Consider the following 24,502-nt stretch of genomic DNA (forward strand, 5'->3'; position numbering starts at 1 on the left):
CAATGTACTACTAGAAAAAAATCACACGAGAAATAAGAGTAGGAAATATGAAATACACAAAGTAAGTAAGTAAGCACACTATATACAGGAAATATTTGAAAAGTCAGTTCCAATACCATATTTACATGTGCAGGAATACTGGAGTGATGGAGGTAGATATGTATAGGGGTAAGGGGACTAGGCAACGGGATATAAGATAAACAGAGTAGCAGCAGCTTGCATGTGTAGGTGTGTAGAGTCAGTATACCGGTAAATGTATGTGCATATTATGTGCGAGTGAGAAGATGATGGAGTGAGTGTTTGTGTGTGTGTTGGAGTGACAGTGTGTGTGAGTGTGTAGGGCCCTGTGAGTGTGCATAGAGACAGTGAAAATACTGAAATAAAAGGTAAACAAAGATACAAGGTGAACTCAGTCCGTGTTGCTGACAGCTGTATAAAATCAAGCAATTGGCGACAGATTTTCATGTGAATATTCTAAAATCTTCATGAAAAACAATATGCCATTTCAGTTTACTTTTGGAAAATCCGGCGCCTGACAATATGACAGGTAAGATTTTAATTTACCGGACATTTGAGAAATGTAATGCACATCCGTATGCATTCAGATCCAACCTGACGCAGCCAGCGCCATCAATAAATGAGGGATGTTGGCCAAATGAGCCACATTTACGTGTCCTTAAAAACACCCTGTAACTAATTACAAAAACACTCTTACTTGTGTTTCGATGCGTAGCAAATGCAAAACCATGTAGCCTATTCTTTGGGTTGTTTTTAGGCTACTTTCCTAAAACAATCATTGTCTACCTCTCGGTTCAGCTGTCAGAGATTTGAGCACTAAATGTATCAGGGCATTGCATGCAAAGGCCTATAGCCTAAGGAGTCCACTCTAACATATTCATATTTTTAATAAATATACAGTACCAGTCCAAAGTTTGGACACACCTACTAATTCAAGGGTTTTTATTTTATTTTTTACTATTTTCTACATTGTAGAATAATAGTGAAGACATCAAAACTATGAAATAACACATGGAATTATGTAGTAACCAAAAAAAGTGTTAAACAAATCAAAATATATTTTATATTTGAGATTCTTCAAATAGCCACCCTTGATGACAGCTTTGCACACTCTTGGTATTCTCTCAACCAGTTTCACCTGGAATGCTTTTCCAACTATCTTGAAGGAGTTCCCACATATGCTGAGCACTTGTTGGCTGCTTTTCCTTCACTCTGCCGTCCGACTCATCCCAAACCATCTCAATTGGGTTGAGGTCAGGGGATTGTGGAGGCCAGGTCATCTGAAGCACTCCATCACTCTCCTTCTTGGTAAAATAACCCTTACACAGCCTGGAGATGTGTTGGGTCATTGTCCTGTTGAAAAACAAATGATAGTCCCACTAAGCCCAAACCAAATGGGATGGCGTATCGCTGCAGAATGCTGTGGTAGCCATGCTGGTTAAGTGTGCCTTGAATTCTAAATAAATCACAGACAGTGTCACCAGCAAAGCACCCCCACACCATAACACCTCTTCCTCCATGCTTTACGGTGGGAACTACACAATCTCCAATTTGGACTCCAGACCAAAGGACATATTTTCACCGGTCTAATGTCCATTGCTCGTGTTTCTTGGCCCAAGCAGGTCTCTTCTTCTTATTGGTGTCCTTTAGTAGTGGTTTCTTTGCAGCAATTTGACCATGAAGGCCATTTATTTGGGTTGCAATTTCTGAGGCTGGTAACTCTAATGAACTTATCCTCTGCAGCAGAGGTAACTCTGGGTCTTCCATTCCTGTGGCGGTCCTCATGAGAGCCAGTTTCATCATAGCGCTTGATGGTTTTTGCGACTGCACTTGAAGAAACGTTCAAAGTTCTTGAAATGTTCCGTATTGACTGGCCTTCATGTCTTAAAGTAATGATGGACTGTCGTTTCTCTTTGATTATTTGAGCTGCTCTTGCCATAATATGGACTTGGTCTTTTACCAAATAGGGCTATCTTCTGTATACCCCCCTACCTTGTCACAACACAACTGATTGGCTCAAACGCATTAAGAAGGAAATAAATGCCACAAATTAACTTTTAAGAAGGAACACCTGTTAATTGAAATGCATTCCAGGTGACTACCTCATGAAGCTGGTTGAGAGAATGCCAAGAGTGTGCAAAACTGTCATCAAGGCAAAGGGTGGCTATTTGAAGAATCTCAAATATAAAATATATCTTGATTTGTTTAACACTTTTTTGGTTACTACATGATTCCATATGTGTTATTTCATAGTTTTGATATCTTCACTATTATTCTACAATGTAAAAATAAAGAAAGAGAAGCTTAGGTCTAACCCTAAGAGATAAAGATATGCATTTCTCTATGTCAGATGTCTACTGCATCTGCTATACAGATATAGACTTACAGAAGGAGGGTAATTCGTTAATTTTCGATCCAAATATTTTGTATAAAGATAAGCATTATATTGTTAGATTATAGGAGTAACTCTTGAAGAATAGAGCACCTTTATGTGCTGCGATGACCTCATAGTTTTATTAAAAGGTAGTAAATTATGTAAGATTAAACTATTGGGTTTCAATGGGAGTGTCTGTGACAGTAAAAGATGACATCTCTATTTAGTTTTTTATATAAACTGTATTGGTATATCTTAAAGCCACAGTCTGTCATTTTAGAGGGTTGGATTCAGCTACTATTGTGCTGTAAGTAACTAATGAACAATTCTTCAAAATGCTCTTTTGCATATATTTCTTCAGAAAGAGATATCATATCTCTGGTTTCTAGAAAACATGGGATGCTCTGTCAACTAACTATCGTGATGTCTTTGTTTTCTTGTGGACATTAAACTGGATGGTTATTTTCCTAAGCTCACTCTTTGCTATAAATTCATTCTGTCCTCTTGGGGATGTTATTATTATGGGATGAACTAGTCGGTCATTAGAGGACTGACTCAGTTCAACTCTCTCAGGCCGCGTCCCAAATGGTTCCCTATTCCCTGTAGTGCACTACTATAGACCAGAGGTGCTTGATTAGAATAAGTGCACTATATAGGGAATAGGGTGCCATTTGGGATGTAAGCTCTCTCCGTACACCATCACCAGGACATTACTATGGAGGCAAAAGATAACCTTCCTGCAATACTGGGAAAGAAGCAAATTGTAGTGTGTGTGTGTGTGTGTGTGTTAGCTCACATGCGTGCCTGCATGCGTGTTTCTATAGTCATACATGTGTAACCAAAGGGTCTGTGAGGCATGACGAGACCATGATCAACATTATCAACACCTCGTCCTTGACTGAGATTTAAGGTCTCCATGAGCTGCTCGCCTAGTCTAAGTGGAATCAACAGCCGCTTCCCAAAAGGTCACCCTATTCCCTATGTAGTGCACTACTTTTGATCAGGGCCCATAGGGGGTGCCATTTGGGACGCAGCTCCTGCATCCCAAGAAGTCATCTGTTGAGCCACTAAATCAGGTTTAGTCACAGTGCAACCGTGTTGAATGGTGGTGGAGCAGAGAGAGAGACTTATTATCAGATTGTTGCAGGTTCAAACCACAGGGGGAAAGGGAACGTGAGAGAGGTCCTTAGCCCTGACCTGTGTCCGTAAATCTAACCCTGACCTGTCTCCGGAAATCTAACCCAACTCGTTCCTCCGTAAATCTAACCCTGAACTGTCTCCGGAAATCTAACCCAACCCATGTCTCCGAAAATCTAACCCAACCCATGTCTCCGGAAATCTAACCCAACCCCTGTCTCCGGAAATCTAACCCAACTCATTCCTCCGTAAATCTAACCCTAAACTGTCTCCGGAAATCTAACCCAACCCCATGTCTCCGGAAATCTAACCCAACCCATGTCTCCGAAAATCTAACCCAACCCATGTCTCCGGAAATCTAACCCAACTCATTCCTCCGTAAATCTAACCCTAAACTGTCTCCGGAAATCTAACCCAACCCCATGTCTCCGGAAATCTAACCCAACCCATGTCTCCGGAAATCTAACCCAACCCATGTCTCCGGAAATCTAACCCAACCCATGTCTCCGGAAATCTAACCCAACCCATGTCTCCGGAAATCTAACCCAACCCATGTCTCCGGAAATCTAACCCAACCCATGTCTCCGGAAATCTAACCCAACCCATGTCTCCGGAAATCTAACCCAACCCATGTCTCCGGAAATCTAACCCAACCCATGTCTCCGGAAATCTAACCCAACCCATGTCTCCGGAAATCTAACCCAACACATGTCTCCGGAAATCTAACCCAACACATGTCTCCGGAAATCTAACCCAACCCATGTCAGCGTAAATCTACTAACTAATTCAGCCTGTGTGAGTTGACAAGTGGTCCAATATGCTAGGGCAAAATATTATTATGACTAGGGGGAAAACAGTCACCGACAGTAGAATACACAATAACTGTATGCATGTTACAACATTGTAGTACAGCTGCATGCTTCGTATCAACATGGTTTCTGTTGATTTTTCAGTGGAAATGGCACACAATCTTTCAAGCGTCTTTACTCTGCACGGATCATTTAATTCACACAAGAAATGGGTATAGGCAAGGGAGATCCCAGAATTTGTTATGTAGGATTGAGCATTGGAAACACATGCCTGCCTGGCTGCCTGTGTGTGTGTGGGGGGGGGAGGTCGAAGAAGGCTTTGATACCTAACTGAAACATCCTACTGCTCTGAAGCATTGCCCTCGCCTCACCACCACCACCACACCTGAATAAAACCTAGAAACATCTGAAGTGTGTGCAGACTATATTAAGCATTTAGCATCACTAAACTGTGAAGGTATTAAACGCAAGCGAGCGTGACTGTTTGACTTCATGGTGCACATAGAATAGATATTCTCGTCTCCTTCTGAGAGAAACACATGGCATTGGTAACACTACACTTAAAGGCCACAGATATAGTGTGATTATCATGAGGGCAAATACATGCTTATAACATGAAAATAATGCATATCGTGTGGGATTAAAGCCCATAGTAAAGTAAGGGTAGGAGTAAAACATTATGACTACGATTTGTAGCATTTGGGATGAAAATTTGAATCCCTCCATTTAGTATGTTAAGTTACGTTACATGCGCTTGCAACGCCAGGGTTGTTGGTTCGTTTCCCACGGGGGGCCAGTATGAAAATGTATGCACTCACTAACTGTAAGTCGCTCTGGATAAGAGCGTCTGCTAAATGACTAAAATGTAAATGTAAATAACATTACGAATGGAATGTGGTCGTACAATATCATACAAATTGGACGATGTATAGTATCATATTGTACCTCCTTAGAGGACGTCTTTCTCTGAGACCCGGTTGCTTGTTGCTTCCTAATGACAAAGGTAAGGAGAATTTATGTTGCAGGTTAGGAGAACTGACGACAAAGGTTAGGAGAATTTACATAAAAGGTTAGGAGAATTAGGTTAAGGTTAGTAAAAGGGTTAAGGGAAGGGTTAGCTAAAATGCTACAGTTGTCCCCAACACGACTCGAACAAGCAACCTTTGGATTACTAGATGGTTGCGGTATATACGCTCAACCATCCTCCCTGACCAACCTCCACACGTTAGTTTTGGTCTTAAGTAACCAGACCATTATTCCATTTGTAACTAAATGTAACATATCATCCTTAATGGAAATACAAAAATGTACGTAACATAGCAAAGGTCTATTTAATGTGGCCAGGCTGGCCTATAGCACATAACACATGCTGATAGCATGTAATAGTGCATTCTATACCCAAATCCATGTGTGCTGTTGCGCAGTGTGTGAGATACAGCAGGTCACCATAGCAAGGCCTCTGTAGCAGATCTGTGTTGGTCTGTGTTGGTATTATCTCCATGTGGGAGAGGAGGAGGGGGATGAGAGAACATTGTTTGCCTCTGAAAACACATCCTACCTCACGTCCACCATTTCACTATAGTTCACTGTCCTCCCCCCTCAGCATCACGTTGGTGTTTCGTATCTTAGGCTTTGTGCTAGGTCAATATGACGAGGTGCTATGGGAGTGATTCATATGGTTTTATAGCATATTAGAGGATAGAACCAATGTAGCTGTGCATTCTCTTCTTAATATAAACAATCTGTAATGTTTAATACCATTTTTACATTTTATTCTACAGTAATATCCAGTAACTCACAAATCTCTTTGTGTTGTGGTGAATCAGTTACATTTACAACATTGGAAAGTGGAGGATTTGAGGGTCAAAGTATTCACAATAGCTCTCTCTCTCTATCGGGATTAGCAGCAGACTGACTGTAATTCAGTGGGTTACTCCCTCTGATCTGAGCCTAGCGCTCCACAACAGGCCAGAGAAAGCACAGAAACCTGGAATAAGGGCTGGGTGATATGGCCTTTTTGACGGTATTTGGCAGTATTTTATGTTTTTGAATAATAAAAGTTCTAAATATGCTTTATGAGTAGTTCAGGAATCTAGGGGCTTTCTCCATCCTCATCTCTGATTTAGAAGATACCGTTGCACAAACAACATGCTTGTCTAGGCCTACACTAGCACTGGTACCAGTCTGTATTAGCTAGCTAGCTACGATTGCTCAGACTCTTAGTACATTTAGCAAGCTAGCTAGCCAGCTAACTCGCTATTAGCATTAGCGGCTAACATAATTTATTTTTGCCACAACTTGCTAAGAAAATACTAAATTGCAGACTGTAGTTTGCAGACAGTAAGATACACGCATGAATAGTGTAATTAAACAGCGCTTGTGGAAAGCAGCATCATTGTCACCAACATCAACATCTATCTGACCATGCAGACAGCAGAGTAAACGGCAAGTGAAGTGCTCTCGTTACTCCATGGTCAAGCAACAACATACTCTCCTTCAGTGACAGGGGGCAGGGCTTGGTGCGTGATCAGACACTTATCTTGATAGTATATTAAACACGTACACTGAGTGGACAAAACATTAGGAACACCTTCTCTTTCCATTACATACACTGACCAGGTGAATCCAGGTGAAAGCTATGATCCCTTATTGATGTCACTTGTTAAATCCACTTCAATCAGTGTAGATGAAGGGGAGGAGACAGTTTAACCTCTTAAGGATCCGACCCTTTTTTTAAATTTTCACCTAAAATGACATACCCAAATCTAACTGCCTGTAGCTCAGGACCTGAAGCAGATATGCATATTCTTGATACCATTTGAAAGGAAACACTTTGAAGTTTGTGGAAATATGAAATTAATGTAGGAGAATATAACACATAAGATCTGGTAAAAGATAATACAACCAAAAAATATGCGTATTATTATTTATTTTTTTATCATCTTTGAAATGCAAGGGAAAGGCCACAATATAATATTGCAGATTAGGTGCTATTTAGATTTTGGCTACTAGATGGCAGCAGTGTGCGCGCAAAGTTTCAGATTGATCCAGTGAAGCATTGCAATACCGGACTATTTTGTATCAAGTCTGCCCAAATGTTCCGAATTGGTCAATTGATACATTTTCAAGTACATAACTATAGAGAACATACATTTTGTATTACCATATCATTTTTGTAAGTTTACACACTCCCAGGAATGTCATACATGATGGATCATTAGCTTATACACTAACTTTCACACATCTAGATGGCCGGGCGGGGTGGGTGTGGAGCCAGAGACAGCAGGGGTTCAAACTGTAGAACCCAGTTCCTACATTTGAATATAAAAATGGATTTTATCAAACAAAACTATGCTACATTTTATCTCTGGGACCCATGGGATGACAAATCAGAGCAAGATTACTGAATGTAAGTACATTATTTACCTTCAGAGGTGAACGTATCAAACCAGTTGCAATTATACGTTTTTTGTTGTAGTGCACTCTCCTCAAACAATAGCATGGTATTTTTTCACTGTAATAGCTACTGTAAATTGGACCGTGCAGTTAGATTAACAATAATGTAAGCTTTCTGCCCATATAAAATAAAGTTTGCTGTTACTTACAACAGTCATGCTAATCACATTAGTGCACGTTAGCTCAACCGTCCCGTATACGGGACACCGATCCCATAGAGGTTAAAGAAGGATTTTTAAGCCTTGAGACAATTGAGACATGGATTGTGTTTGTGTGCCATTCAGAGGGTGAATGGGCAAGACAAACTATTTAAGTACCTTTGAACGGGGTATACTAGTAGGTGCCAGGCGCACCAGTTTGAGTGTGTCAAGAACTGCTACGCTGCTGGGTTTTTCACATTCAACAGTTTCCTGTGTTTATCAAGAATGGTCCTCCACCCAAAGGACATTCGGCCAACTTGACACAACTGTGGGAAGCATTGGAGTCAACATGGGCCAGCATCCCTGTGGAACGCCTTCGACACCTTGTAGAGACCATGCCCTGACGAATTGAGGCTATTCTGAGGGCAATATTATTAGTTTTGTACACTGTATATGCACCAAAACATTTTATAAATGGAATTTTGTCTTACATTTGATAAGGAAAGACATACACAAGTTATATAATATGAATAAAACAAGAACTTTATTGAAAGAATAAGGTTAAGAGAATACATTGTCTCATTCAAACCAGAAAACAAAGTGCAAGCTATCATAACCATAAGATTATATATAACATTATCACGAACGTTGAGAGACGGGTCGGACCAAGGTGCAGCGTGAAAAGCGTACATGTTTATTCACCCAATAAACATACAAACCAAAACAAGAAAACAACGTAACGTGAAGTCCAAAAGGCTATACACACACCAGCCTGACAGGAACAAGATCCCACAATACACAGTAGACAATGGGCTACTAAAGTATGATTCCCAATCAGAGACAACGAGCGACCGCTGTCTCTGATTGGGAATCACCCCCGGCCAAACCTAGAAACACAACCTAGGACTGCAACATAGAAATAGACGAACTAGATCATAAACATAGAATATATTACATAGAAACTCACGCCCTGACCAAACCAACTAAAGACAACAGGCCTCTCAAGGCCAGGGCGTAACAGTACCCCCCCCCAAAGGTGCGTACTCCGGCCGCACCAACCTGACTCATTAGGGGAGGGTCCAGGTGGGCTATCAGCCTCGGAGGCGGATACTGGCGTGATGACCTCTTCCTCTCTGCCCCGAACCTGGAGAGGGGCTGACGTCTGGGTCTGAAGTGGAGCCGCTGACCGGAGCTGAACTGGACCCCGGGGGAGCGGACTTCTCTGGCTCCGGAGTGGAGCCGCAGACCGGAGCTGAACTGGACCCCGGGGGAGCGGAAAACTCTGGCTCCGGAGTGGAGCCGCTGAACGGAGCTGGACTGGGCACCGGTGGAGCGGACTGCTCTGGCTCTGGAGTGGAACCGCTGACCGGAGCTGGACTGGGCACCGGTGGAGCGGACTGCCCTGGCTCCGGAGTAGAACCGCTGACCGGAGCTGGAGTGGGCACCGGTGGAGCGGACTGCTCCGGAGTGGAGCCGCTGACTGGAGCTGGACTGGGCACCTGTGGAGCGGACTACTCTGGCTCCGGAGTGGAGCCGCTGACCGGAGCTGGACTGGGCACATGCACGACTGGTCTGGTGCGAGGAGCAGGCACGGGTCGTGCCGGACTGGAGACATGCACCACTGGTTTGGTGCGAGGAGCAGGCACGGGCCGTGCCGGACTGGATACACGCACCACTGGTTTGGTGCGGGGAGCAGGTACGGGCCGTGCCGGACTGGATACACGCACCACTGGTTTGGTGCGGGGAGCAGGCACGGGCCGCACTGGACTGGACACACGCACCACTGGTTTGGTGTGGGGAGCAGGTACGGGCCGTACTGGACTGGATACACGCACCACAGGTCTGGTGCGAGGAGTAGGAACGGGCCGGGCCGGACTGGGAACACACACCACTGGTTTGGTGCGGGGAGCAGGCACAGGCCGCACTGGACTGGACACTCGCACCACTGGTTTGGTGCGGGGAGCAGGTACGGGACGTACCGGGCTGGCGACACGCACCACTGGTTTGGTGCGGGGAGCAGGTACGGGCCGTACTGGACTGGATACACGCACCACAGGTCTGGTGTGAGGAGCAGGAACGGGCCGGGCCGGACTGGGAACACACACCACTGGTTTGGTGCGAGGAGCAGGCACAGGTCGTGCAGGACTGGATACACGCACCACTGGCTTGGAGCGGGGAGCAGGTATGAACCGTACCAGACTGGGAACACACACCACTGGTTTGGTGCGGGGAGCAGGTACGGGGCGTACCAGGCTGGCGACAGGCACCACTGGTTTGGTGCGAGGAGCAGGCACGGGCCGTGCCGGACTGGATACACGCACCACTGGCTTGGTGCGGGGCGCTGGCACAGGACGCACTGGGCTGTGAATGCACACTGGCGACACAGTGCGTAGGACTGGCGCAGGATATACTGGACCGTGAAGGCGCACTGGAGACCAGGAGCGTTGAGTCGGCACAACCCGTCCTGGCTGGATGTCCACTTTCGCACGACACGGGCGCAGGCACAGGACGCACTGGGCTGTGAATGCGCACTGGCGACACAGTGCGTATCTCCGCATACCTAGGTTCCTCTATGTGTCCTTGTGTAAATAGCCAGTTTTTTTTAGTTTTTTGTCTATTTTGTATATATTTCTCAATTTTTACTTTTCATTCTTTAACTAAATATACTTCCTGCAACCCGCCTCACCCAACGTGGAAAGGATGCTATTATTTCTTTATAACTTTTATCAAGAACCTTAAGCTGAAACTAGTCTAGCTGCAACCGAATGGCTACTTGATATTAGCCACCGTTAGCGTCTTCACCATTGTCCGTGGCCTGCACTACCCACCAGCCAGCTCTAGCTCTAGCCTGGATGATTTGTCGGCCAGTCTGCACAGCGTGCTATCCACCCAGAGCATATCGGATTTTCTGCCGGAATCACTGGTAATAGCGCCGGATCATCGCAAACAGCTAGCTGCAACCAAATGGCTGTTGTCATTGGCTAATTACCATTGCCCCTTAGCAAGCACCAGTTAGCCTTGAGCTATCCTCGAGCCAGGCCCATCTCCCGGCTATCTATCTCCTAGTGTTGACACGGAGCCCCGCCGATCCAACACGACTGGTTTGCCGACGAAATCGTCTGATGTGGTTTCAACAGGCTTTCCGTTACGATGTCGACCACGAAGATCCATCTGCTAGCCCCGGCACTGCCGGGCCTCTTGCTCGCCAGTGCTGTAGCAGCCCCCGAACTACCTCCGAACTCTCCTATTGCTGTTCACCGGACCTTATGATAACTCAGCTATACAGCTAATGCCTGCTGGACTGTTCCTTTACACGATACCCCATCCTGTTTATGTTTAGCCTCAGCCCAAACTTTGTCGCCATTACCAGCTGTTGTCTTACCTCTCTCGAATAACACCTGTGATTGCTTTATGCCTCTCTCCCATGTCAATATGCCTTGCTTATTGTGGTTTCGATTATTTCTTATTGTACTATTTCACTGTAGAGCCCCCAGCCCAGCTCAACCTGCCTTAGACAGCTCCTTTGTCCCACCCCCCATACACGCGGAGACCGACTCAATCGGTTTCTCCAGTGATGCTATCTCTTTCATCGTTACCCAACGCTTAGGTGTACCTCCACTGTCCTCATATCCTTCCATATCCTTGTCTGTACATAATGCCCTGAATCAATTCTACAACGCCCGGAAATCTGCCCCTTTTTTTCTCTGTACCCAACGCACTAGAAGACCAGTTCTTAAAGCCTTTAGCCGTATCCTTATTCTACTCCTCTTCTGTTCCTCTGGTGATGTAGAGGTTAACCCAGGCCCTGTATCCCCCAGTATCACTCCTACTCCCCAGGCGTTATCATTTGTTGATTTCTGTAACCGTAAAAGCCTTGGTTTCTTGCACGTTAACATCCGAAGCCTCCTCCCTAAGTTTGAGTTATTCACTGCGTTAGCACACTCCGCCAACCCTGATGTTCTAGCAGTGTCTGAATCCTGGCTTAGGAAGGCCACCAAAAATTCAGAAATGTCCATCCCCAACTACAACATTTTCCGTCTCGATAGAACTGCCAAAGGGGGTGGGGTTGCAATCTACTGCAGAGCTCTATCATACTATCCAGGTCTGTGCCCAAACAGTTTGAGCTTCTACTTCTAAAAATCCACCTTTCCAGAAATAAGTCTCTCACTGTTGCCGCTTGCTACAGACCCCCCTCAGCCACGAGCTGTGCCCTGGACACCATATGTGAACTGATTGTCCCCCATCTATCCTCAGAGTTCGTACTGCTTGGTGACCTAAACTGGGATATGCTTAACACCCTGGCCAACCTACAATCTAAACTAGATGCCCTCAATCTCACACAAATTATCAACGAACCTACCAGGTACAACCCAAAATCTGTAAACATGGGCACCCTCATAGATATCATCCTGACAAATGTACCCTCTAAATACACCTCCGCTGTCTTCAACCAGGATCTCAGTGATCACTGCCTCATTGCCTGCGTCCGTAATGGGTCCGCGGTCAAACGACCACCCCTCATCACTGTCAAACGCTCCCTAAAACACTTTAGCGAGCAGGCCTTTCTAATTGACCTGGCCCGGGTATCCTGAATGGATATTGACCTCATTCCGTCAGTAGAGGATGCCTGGTTGTTCTTTAAAAGTGCTTTCCTCTCAATCTTAAATAAGCATGCCCCATTCAAAAAATTCAGAACTAAGAACAGATATAGCCCCTGGTTCTCCTCAGACTTGACTGCCCTTGACTAGCACAAAAACATCCTGTGGCGTACTGCATTAGCATTGAACAGCCCCGCGATATGCAACTTTTCAGGGAAGTCAGGAACCAATATACACAATCAGTTAGGAAAGCAAAGGCTAGCTTTTTCAAACAGAAATGTGCATCCTGTAGCACTAACTCCAAAAGGTTTTGGAACACTGTAAAGTCCATGGAGAATAAGAGCACCTCCTCCCAACTGCCCACTGCACTGAGGCTAGGAAACACTGTCACCACCGATAAATCTACAATAATCGAGAATTTCAACAAGAATTTTGCTACGGCTGGCCATGCTTTCCACCTGGCTACCACTACCCCGGCCACCAGCTCTGCACCCTCCGCTGCAACTTGCCCATGCCCCCCACCCGCTTCTCCTTTACACAAATTCAGACAGCTGATGTTCTGAAAGAGCTGAAAAATCTGGACCCCTACAAATCAGCTAGGCTAGACAATCTGGACCCTTTCTTTCTAAAATTAGCCGCCGAAATTGTCGCAACCCCTATTACTAGCCTGTTCAACCTCTCTTTCATAACGTCTGAGATCCCCAGAGATTGGAAAGCTGCCGCAGTCATCCCCCTCTTCAAAGGGGGTGACACTCTAGATCCAAACTGTTACAGGCCTATATCCATCCTGCCCTGCCTTTCGAAAGTTTTGAAAGCCAAGTTAACAAACAGATCACCGACCATTTCGAATCCCACCGTACCGTACGCTATGCAATCCGGTTTCTGAGCTGGTCATGGGTGCACCTCAGCCACGCTCAAGGTCCTAAACGATATTATAACCGCGATCGATAAAAGACAGTACTGCGCAGCCGTCTTCATCGACCTGGCCAAAGCTTTCGACTATGTCAACCACCGCATTCTTATTGGCAGACTAAATAGCCTTGGTTTTTCAAATGACTGCCTCGCCTGGTTCACCAACTACTTCTCAGATAGAGTTCAATGTGTAAAATCGGAGGGCCTGTTGTCTGGACCTCTGGCAGTCTCTATGGGGGTGCCACAGGGTTCAATTCTCGGGCCGACTCTATTCTCTGTGTATATCAATGATGTTGCTCTTGCTGCTGGTGACGCTTGGATCCACCTCTATGCGGACGACACCATTTTGTATACATCTGGCCCTTCATTGGACACTGTGTTAACAAACCTCCAAACGAGCTTCAACGCCATACAACACTCCTTCCGTAGCCTCCAACTGCTCTTAAACACTAGTAAAACTAAATGCATGCTCTTCAACCGAACGCTGCTTGAACCCGCCCACCCGACTAGAATCACTACTCTCGGCGGGTCTGACTTAGAGTATATGGACAACTACAAATACCTAGGTGTCTGGTTAGACTGTAAACTCTCCTTCCAGACTCACATGAAGCATCTCCAATCAAAAGTTAGATCTAGAATCTGCTTCCTATTTCGCAAACAAAGCATCCTTCACTCATGCTGCCAAACTTGCCCTCGTAAAACTGACTATCCTACCGATCCTTGACTTCGGCGATGTCATTTACAAAATAGCCTCCAACACTCTACTCAGCAAATTGGATGTAGTCTATCACAGTGCCATCCGTTTTGTCTCCAAAGCCCCATATACTACCCACCATTGTGACCTGTACGCTCTTGTTGGCTGGCCCTCACTACATATTCGTCGCCAAACCCACTGGCTCCAGGTCATCTATAAATCACTGCTAGGCAAATGCCCGTCTTATCTTAACTCACTGGTCACCATAGCAACACCCACCCGTAGTCTGCGCTCCAGCAGGTATATCTCACTGGTAATCCCCAAAGCCAACACCTCCTTTGGCCGCCATTCCTTCCAGTTCTCTGCTGCCAATGACTGGAACGAACTGCAAAAATCTCTGAAGCTGGAGACTCTTATCTCCCTCACTAACTTTAGGCGTCAGTTGTCAGAGCAGCTTACCGATCACTGCACCTGTACACAGCCCATCTGTAATTAGCCCATCCAACTACCTCATCCCCATATTGTTATTTATTTTGCTAATTTGCATCCCAGTATCTCTATTTGCACATCATCTTTTGCACATCTATCATTCCAGTGTTAATACGAAATTGTAACTATTTTGCACTATGGCCTATTTATTGCCTTACCTCCATAATTTACTACATTCGCACACACTGTATATATATTTTCTGTTGGATTTATGACTTTGTGTTTTGTTTACCCCATATGTAACTCTGTGTTGTTGTTTTTATCACACTGCTTTGCTTTATCTTGGCCAGGTCGCAGTTGTAAATGAGAACTTGTTCTCAACTGGCTTACCTGGTTAAATAAAGGTGAAATAAAAATTTAAAATTAAAAATACATTCCACTACCTATAACCTAATAAAGGACGAGTCCGAATGGAAACAAATTAAAAGCATGCAACAAAGGGGAAATTACCAGTGACAATCTGAGCTACTGGGTGAAGACTAGGATTCCCTTTACTATGACCAGTGACAATCTGAGCTATTTGGTGTGAACTACAATTCCCTTTACTATGACCAGTGACAATCGGAGCTATTTGGTGTGAACTACAATTCCCTTTACTATGACCAGTGACAATCTGAGCTATTTGGTGTGAACTACAATTCCCTTTACTATGACCAGTGACAATCTGAGCTATTTGGTGTGAACTACAATTCCCTTTACTATGACCAGTGACAATCTGAGCTATTTGGTGTGAACTACAATTCCCTTTACTATGACCAGTGACAATCTGAGCTATTTGGTGTGAACTACAATTCCCTTTACTATGACCAGTGACAATCTGAGCTATTTGGTGTGAACTACAATTCCCTTTACCACAGGAGGTTGGTGGCACCTTAATTGGGGAGGAGGGGCTTGTGTTAATGACTGGAGCGCAATGGGTGGAATGGTATCAAATACATCAAACACATGGTTTCCAGGTGTTTGATGCCATTCCATTTCCTCCGTTCCGGACAATATTATGAGCCGTTCTCCCCTCAGCAGCCTCCTGTGCCCTTTACTAGTACCTATGTGTGGTATGTACAATATATCTATGGACGTTTCCTGTGAGGGTGTGATTGTCCTTCAATATTGTTGTCCTGATCTCAATGACAGAGCTGTCGAAGTTGTGAGAAACCTTTCAGGTCCAGTTGAGGTGAGGTGCCTCCCGGTGGCAGAATTCACTTTTAGTCTCCAGGCCAAAACTCACAATTTGCTCACTCCAACCAATGACCCATTGTCATCAGTCGTTACTATGGCAATTCAAGATGGCGCTACCCATACCTCTAATACAGTGGCTTGCAAAAGTATTCACCCCCTTGCCATTTTACCTATTTTGTTGCCTTACAACCTGGAATTAAAATGGATTTTTGGGGGGTTTGTATCATTTGATTTACACAACATGCCTACCACTTTGAAGATGCAAAATATGTTTTATTGTGAAACAAACAAGAAATAAGACAAAAAAAACTGAGAACTTGAGCGTGCATAACTATTCTGTACTGTAAACGTTATTCATGATTACAATACTGAAAACAGAGAAGTTTCTATGTTAAAAGCTCATGTTTAGTATTAGTGGATTGAATACATCTCTTTGCTCAGCTTTACTTCCTGAAGTGTTTCCGTTCCCCTTAACAAACCAAACATTGAAATACCGTTCTAGAAGTTAAAGTAAAAACCCAAACCAGTCCGTACATCAATACCGGTGTATATAGTAAAATACCTGGCATCCACAGATGTCTGGCTCAGCCTTGAGGAGAATATGGTTATGACATTATAACAGATAATCACCTACACAGCCGCAGAACAACTAAGCTTTATTAATCGTTATGAACATTTAAATTGTATTCATGAGTAGAGCGAGAGCTTTTACTGTCCAAAACTTGAAAGATTGTTTAAGGTGTGTCTTGACTCTTGTGTGCTTTGCTTGATCTTTTTCAGGAAGAAATGTTGTGAGGGGTTTAAATTTGTGCTGGGCCAGTGCATTCCTGAAGGTATGGAAACGTTCCCAAAAATGCATCCCAAATGGCACACTATGCCCTACATAGTAAACTACTTTTGACCAGCCCCATAGTGCACTGTGTAGGGAATAGGGTGCCATTTGGGATGCAGATGATGTCTTCCTTTGGTCTTTCTTGTGTGTTTGCTTAGATATTTTTGGAAACCTTTCTCTGGTGTTCATAGGTTTGTTTCTCTGGCTTAAGCCCATAAACGATTAGATTGATATTGCTGTTCTTTTAACCTTCCTGTTATTTTAACCTTTCTGTTATTTTAACCTTTCTGAAAGAGCGTAAGAAAGCATGCCAGGTGTTTTGTGAATTTAAAGTACAGTTTTCATTACTGTGGGATTTATACTCTTTTGCCATACATTTTGAATTCACACGCGTCATTGTTAAGCCACCTATTTGTTACAATGAGTCCATTGGCAAGTGCCTTCTTACTTTGAGTTAAAGCGTTTTCTTCAAGCATGACATATGATAATCATATTGTTATGAAAGGCATCATTCATCTTACTCAGTAAGTATTCAGTGACTGGAGACTTCAATTCTATACAACTTTATTTGTCCTCCAATTACTATTGTGTTTTAAGACATGAGAGACAAGGACTTGAAAGTGAAGTGCAATAAATATCAGTAATAAGTATGAAACCATGTGCAAAAGGCAGGAACTGGAATCAGACCTGTGCGTGATCGCTCTATTCATCCATAACTGGTGTTGTCTAGCATGGTCCCAGATCTGTTTGTGTTGTCTTATGTCAACCGTAGGAGATGGCTAGACAGCACAAACAGATCCGGGACCAGGCTAGTCAGTCCTAGCTGTGTTTGTAAGACAGAGGAGTATCTCTATACCAGTCTTAGCTGTGTTTCTGATAGAAGTGTCTATGTGTGTCTACAGATTATGACGTGTGTGTACAGATTATGACGTGTGTGTACAGATTATGACGTGTGTATGTACAGATTATGACATGCGTGTACAGATTATGATTTGTGTGTACAGATTATGACGTGTGCGATGGCGCCCCATGTGAACAACAGTGCACGGACCACTTTGGACGGGTCGTGTGCACCTGTTACCCCGGTTACCGCTACGACCGGGAGCGTCACCGGAACAGAGAGAAGCCATACTGCCTGGGTGAGACCTGGTCCCACAAATAAGAGATAGAATGTCCATTCTAGTAACTCTATTTCTATGGTCCTACACTCCTATATTAACACAGTCACCGAGCAAAGATAACCATGGCCAAGTGATACTACTCAGGTGGCCTTCAGTAAGTGTTGCCCCCCTCTCCAGCTACATACAGTATTCAGCTACATTTTCAACAACATATTTAGCTACATATTCAGCTATGCTACATATTCAGCTACATATTCATCTACAGTTGAAGTTGGAAGTTTACATACACTTAGGTTGGAGTCATTAAAACTCATTTTTCAACCACTCCACAAATTTCTTGTTAACAAACTATAGTTTTGGCAAGTCGGTTAGGAGATCTACTTTGTGCATGACACAAGTAATTTTTCCAACAATTGTTTACAGACAGATGATTTCACTTATAATTCACTGTATCACAATTCCAGTGGGTCAGAAGTTTACATACACTAAGTTGACTGTGCCTTTAAACAGCTTGGAAAATTCCAGAAAATGATGTCATGGCTTTAGAAGCTTCTGATAGGCTAATTGACATCATTTGAGTCAATTGAAGGTGTACCTGTGGATGTATTTCAAGGCCTACCTTCAAACTCAGTGCCTCTTTGCTTGACACCATGGGAAAATCAAAAGAAATCAGCCAAAACCTCAGAAAAATAATTGTAGACCTCCACAAGTCTGGATAATCATTGGGAGCAATTTCCAAACGCCTGAAGGTACCACATTCATCTGTACAAACAATAGTACGCAAGTATAAACACCATGGGACCACACAGCTGTCGTACCGTTCAGGAAGGAGACTTTTCGTACTTTGTTGCGAAAAGTGCAAATCAATCCCAGAACAACAGCAAAGGTCCTTGTGAAGATGCTGGAGGAAACAGGTACAAAAGTATCTACATCTACAGTAAAACGAGTCCTATATCGACATAACCTGAAAGGCCGCTCAGCAAGGAAGAAGCCACTGCTCCAAAACCGCCATAAAAAAGCCAGACTACGGTTTGCACATGGGGACAAAGATCGTACTTTTTGGAGAAATGTCCTCTGGTCTGATGAAACAAAAATAGAACTGTTTGGCCATAATGACCATCGTTATGTTTGGAGGAAAAAGGGGGTTGCTTGCAAGCCGAAGAACACCATCCCAACCGTGAAGCACAGGGGTGGAAGCATCATGCTGTGGGGGTGCTTTGCTGCAGGAGGCCTACAAATCTGACTCAGTTACACAAGCTCTGTCAGGAGGAATGGGCCAAAATTCACCCAACTTATTGTGGGAAGCTTGTGGAAGGCTACCTGAAACGTTTGACTTAAGTTAAACAATTTAAAGGCAATGCTACAAAATACTAATTGAGTGTATGTAAACTTCTGACCCACTGGGAATGTGATGAAAGAAATAAAAGCTGAAATAAATCATTCTCTCTACAATTATTCTGACATTTCACATTCTTAAAATTAAGTGGTGATCCTAACTGACCTAAAACAGGGAATTTTTACTAGGATTAAATGTCAGGAATTGTGAAAAACTGAGTTTAAATGTATTTGGCTAAGGTGTATGTAAACTTCCGACTTCAACTGTACATACAGTATTCAGCTACATTTTCAACTACATATTTAGCTACATATTCAGCTACACTACATATTCAGCTACATATTCATCTACGCTACATATTAAGCTACTATACATATTCAGCTACATTTTCAGCTACATATTCATCTACGCTACATATTAAGCTACTATACATATTCAGCTACGCTACATTTTCAGCTACATTTTCAGCTACATATTCAGCTACGCTACATTTTCAGCTACATTTTCAACTACATATTCAGCTACGCTACATTTTCAGCTACATTTTCAGCTACATATTCAGCTACGCTACATTTTCAGCTACATTTTCAGCTACATATTCAGCTACGCTACATTTCCAGCTACATTTTCAACTACAAATGCAGCTACATATTCAGGGACATTTTCAGCTACGCTACATATTAAGCTATGTTACATATTCAGCTACGCTACATATTCAGCTACATATTCCATAATATGTTTCAGTTTAAAATCCTTTTTTGTTTCAGTGTTGTTATTTTAGTAGCACTCTCTCACAGGCTTGGACACTGGCAGTCTGACATTGTATTTTATTTCAAATGGCACTTCTCACGATAGACCGCATTAAGAATACAACAAGTTGGACAAGCCCGTCTTTGTGCTCTCTCTTTCTTTCTCCCTCTCTCTTTCTTTCTCCCTCTCTCTTCACCACCCCCTACCTCTCTCTACCTCTCTCTCCCTCTCTCTTCACCACCCCCTCTCTCTCTCTCTCTCTCTCTTCACCACCCCCCCTCTCTCTCTCTCTCTACCTCTCTTCACCACCCCCCCCCTCTCTCTCTCTACCTCTCTCTTCACCACCCCCTCTCTCTCTCTACCTCTCTCTCCCTCTCTCTTCACCACCCCCCCTCTCTCTCTCTACCTCTCGCTCTCCATCTCTCTTCACCACCCCCCTCTCTCTACCTCTCTCTCCCTCTCTTCACCCCCCCTCCCTCTACCTCTCTCTCTCCCTCTCTCTTCACCCCCCCCTCTCTCTACCTCTCTCTCCCTCTCGCTTCACCCCCCCTCTCTCTCTACCTCTCTCTCTCTCGCTCTCTCTCCCTCTCTCTTCACCCCACTCTCTCTCTCTACCTCTCTCTTCACCCCCCTCTTTCTCTCTCTACCTCTCTCTCTCCCTCTCTCTTCACCCCCCTCTTTCTCTCTCTACATCTCTCTCCCTCTCCCTCTCTCTTCACCACACCCCTCTTTTTCTCTCTCTCCCTCTTCACCCCCACTCTTTCTCTCCTCCTCTCTCGCCGCCATCCCCTCTCTCTCTCTCTCTCCCCTCTCTCTCTCTCTCTCTAGACATTGATGAGTGTGCCAACAACAACGTGACGGTGTGCTCTCAGGTCTGTTTGAACTCTCCAGGGAGCTACAGGTGTGAGTGTGAGAAAGGCTTTTTCTTGGAAGAGGATGGGAAGACCTGCACCAAGGGGGAGAGAGGTGAGGGGGAGATTTTCGGCCGACATTTTTTCTGTTTATTCCATTCCAGGCCCTCTCAGAGTAGGAATGCTGTTCTGGGATCAGGTCCCCTCTGCCCACATAAAATGATTCATTATGATCTAAAAGGGGAAACTGATCCGAAACGAGCACTCCTCTTCTGAGATGCTTTCTGAACACAGGCCCTGAAGGGGCACATCTGACAGTGATGATATGGACTCTAGGCTGCATCCCAAAAGTCACCCTATTACCTATATAGTGCACTACTTTTGACCAGGTCCCAGTAGTACGCTACATAATCAAATCTAATTTTATTGGTCACATGAGCTGAATAAAACAGGTGTAAACTTTGTAGAGAAATTCTTACTTAGGAGCCCATTCCCAACAGTGCAAAGTACCGGTACAGAGTCAATGTGCAGGGGTACCAGGTAGTAACATGGCTATATACAGGAAGTACCGGTACTGATCAATGTACAGGGGTACCAGGTAGCAACATGGCTATATACAGGAAGTACCGGTACAGAGTCAATGTGCAGGGGTACCAGGTAGTAACATGGCTATATACAGGAAGTACCGGTACTGAGTCAATGTGCAGGGGTACCAGGTAGTAACATGGCTATATACAGGAAGTACCGGTACTGAGTCAATGTGCAGGGGTACCAGGTAGTAACATGGCTATATACAGGAAGTACCGGTACTGAGTCAATGTGCAGGGGTACCAGGTAGTAACATGGCTATATACAGGAAGTACCGGTACTGAGTCAATGTGCAGGGGTACCAGGTAGTAACATGGCTATATACAGGAAGTACCGGTACTGAGTCAATGTACAGGGGTACCAGGTAGTAACATGGCTATATACAGGAAGTACCGGTACTGAGTCAATGTGCAGGGGTACCAGGTAGTAACATGGCTATATACAGGAAGTACCGGTACTGAGTCAATGTGCAGGGGTACCAGGTAGTAACATGGCTATATACAGGAAGTACCGGTACTGAGTCAATGTGCAGGGGTACCAGGTAGTAACATGGCTATATACAGGAAGTACCGGTACGGAGTCAATGTGCAGGGGTACCAGGTAGTAACATGGCTATATACAGGAAGTACCGGTACTGAGTCAATGTGCAGGGGTACCAGGTAGTAACATGGCTATATACAGGAAGTACCGGTACTGAGTCAATGTACAGGGGTACCAGGTAGCAACATGGCTATATACAGGAAGTACCGGTACTGAGTCAATGTGCAGGGGTACCAGGTAGTAACATGGCTATATACAGGAAGTACCGGTACTGAGTCAATGTGCAGGGGTACCAGGTAGTAACATGGCTATATACAGGAAGTACCGGTACTGAGTCAATGTACAGGGGTACCAGGTAGCAACATGGCTATATACAGGAAGTACCGGTACAGAGTCAATGTGCAGGGGTACCAGGTAGTAACATGGCTATATACAGGAAGTACCGGTACTGAGTCAATGTGCAGGGGTACCAGGTAGTAACATGGCTATATACAGGAAGTACCGGTACTGAGTCAATGTGCAGGGGTACTGTTACGAACCCCGTGGCTTTAAACGTCTAGGGTGGATGGACAAGAGACCCGTAACATAATTCATGCAAATTAGAATCGTGACAGGGAAACAGTGAGAACAAAAAAAATACACCGACAACCATAAGCTACCGTCAAACATAAAATGTTTATTTTGAACACACGGTAAAGGTTTGGGGAAAAGGGCTGAGCAGGACCCAAGAAATGAAACAATAATGTAAAAAAAAACTAAACTGATCTTGCCTGCCTCAAGAACCGCTAAGCTACTGCTAATCATACAAAAATTACAGTGGGTGGTCCGCTCAGGTCTAACTAGTGTTTGTAGACAGTTTTCTTCCTACGGGTAATGTATGCCCATGGGCAACTTGCTTAAATCCCCCTTTTCCCAGAAACACACAACAAAGTTACCAAACAGAGTAACCAGCAAATGAGTGAGTACACAAAACACAGGACACCACAGTATCCATACTCACATACGGAAATAGTCTCCTCCCAACAAACACAACTGACTGGCTTTTAAAACAATAGGAGGTGTAAGTGAAAAACCAGAAACAGGTGGTGCAATAACAGAGGAATGTCCACTGATTGGTCCCCCTCAGCAATCAGCAGCCAAACGGATGTCGGACAGGTGGGACACCCCAACGAGCACCAATCAGGAACATAAAGGACACCTGTGATTAGGGCAGAAGGAGAGGAAAAACACAAAAACACACACAGGATACCTGTATCCGTAACAGGTACCAAGTAGTAACATTTGTGCAAATGTATAAAACCAAAAAACTGAAATATAAAAATTTCATAAGTATTCAGACCTTTTACTCAGTACTTTGTTGAAGTACCTTTGGCAGCGATTACAGCCTCGAGTCTCCTTGGGTATGACGCCTCAAGCTTGGCATACCTGTATTTGGGGAGTTTCTCCCATTCTTCTCTGCAGATCCTCTCAATCTCTGTCAGGTCAGATGGGGAGCATCGCTGCACAGCTATTTTCAGGTCTCTCCGGAGATGTTAGATCAGGTTCAAGTCCGGGCTTCAAGTTCAGGCTCTGGCTGGGACCCTCAAGGACATTCAGAGACTTGTCCCGAAGCCACTCCTGCGTTGTCTTGGCTGTGTGCTTAGGGCTGTTGTCCTTTTGGAAGGTGAACCTGAGCGCTCTGGAGCAGGTTTTCATCAAGGATCTCTTTGCTCCATTCATCTTTCCCTCTATCCTGACTAGTCTCCCAGTCCTGCCGCTGAAAAACATCCCCACAACATGATGCTGCCACCACCATGCTTCACCGTAGGGATGGTGCCAGGTTTCCTCCAGAAGTGACATTTGGCATTCAGGCCAAAGAGTTCAATCTTGGTTTCATCAGACCAGAGAATCTTGTTTCTCATGGTTTGAGAGTCCTTTAGGTGCCTTTTGGCAAACTCCAAGTGAGCTGTCATGTGCCTTTTACTGAGGACTGGCTTCCGTCTGGCCACTCTACCATAAAGGCCTGATTGGTAGCGTGCTGCAGACATGGTTGTCCTTCTGGAAGGATAACCCATCTCCACAGAGGAACTCTGGAGCTCTGTCAGAGTGACCATCGGGTTCTTGGTCACCTCCCTGACCAAGACCCTTCTCCCCCGATTGCTCAGTTTGGCCGGGCAGCCAGCTCTAGGAAGAGTCTTGGTGGTTCCAAACTTCTTCCATGTTAGAATGATGGAGGCCACTGTGTTCTTGGGGACCTTCAATGCTGCAGCAAATTTTTGGTACTCTTCCCCAGATCTGTGCCTCGACACAATCCTGTCTCAGAGATCTACGGACAATTTGTTCGACCTCATGGCTTGGTTTTGTGCTCTGACATGTACTGTCAACTGTGGGACCTTATATAGACAGGTGTGTGCCTTTCCAAATCATGTCCAATTAATTGAATTTACCACAGGTGGACTCCAATCAAGTTGTAGAAACCTCTCAAGGATGATCAATGGAAACAGGATGCACCTGAGCTCAATTTTGAATCTCATAGGAAAGGGTCTGAACACTTATGTAAATACGTTTTTCTGTTTTTAATTTGTAATAAATGTGCAAACATTTCTAAAGACCTGTTTTTAATTTGTCATTATGGGGTATTGTGTGTATATTGCTGAGGCAAAAACAATTATTTAATCCATTTTAGAATAAGGCTGTGACAT

General features: G+C 44.4%; 1 protein-coding gene across 1 annotated transcript in view; it reads left to right on the forward strand.

Annotated features, from left to right (window-relative positions):
- The window catches only part of ccbe1 (collagen and calcium binding EGF domains 1), a gene marked incomplete at its 3' end in the record, with an annotated part of 81,904 nt that overhangs the window by 32,534 nt on the left and 24,868 nt on the right, over positions 1–24,502 (forward strand). Inside the window, exons 3-5 of the mRNA XM_084169845.1 lie at positions 16,584–16,636; positions 17,640–17,774; positions 20,671–20,808. Coding sequence (XP_084025971.1) covers positions 16,584–16,636; positions 17,640–17,774; positions 20,671–20,808 — 326 coding nt within the window. The remainder of the gene's footprint in view (positions 1–16,583; positions 16,637–17,639; positions 17,775–20,670; positions 20,809–24,502) is intronic.

Source organism: Coregonus lavaretus (genome assembly GCF_964263955.1).
Source record: "Coregonus lavaretus genome assembly, chromosome: 10".
NCBI lineage: Eukaryota > Metazoa > Chordata > Actinopteri > Salmoniformes > Salmonidae > Coregonus > Coregonus lavaretus.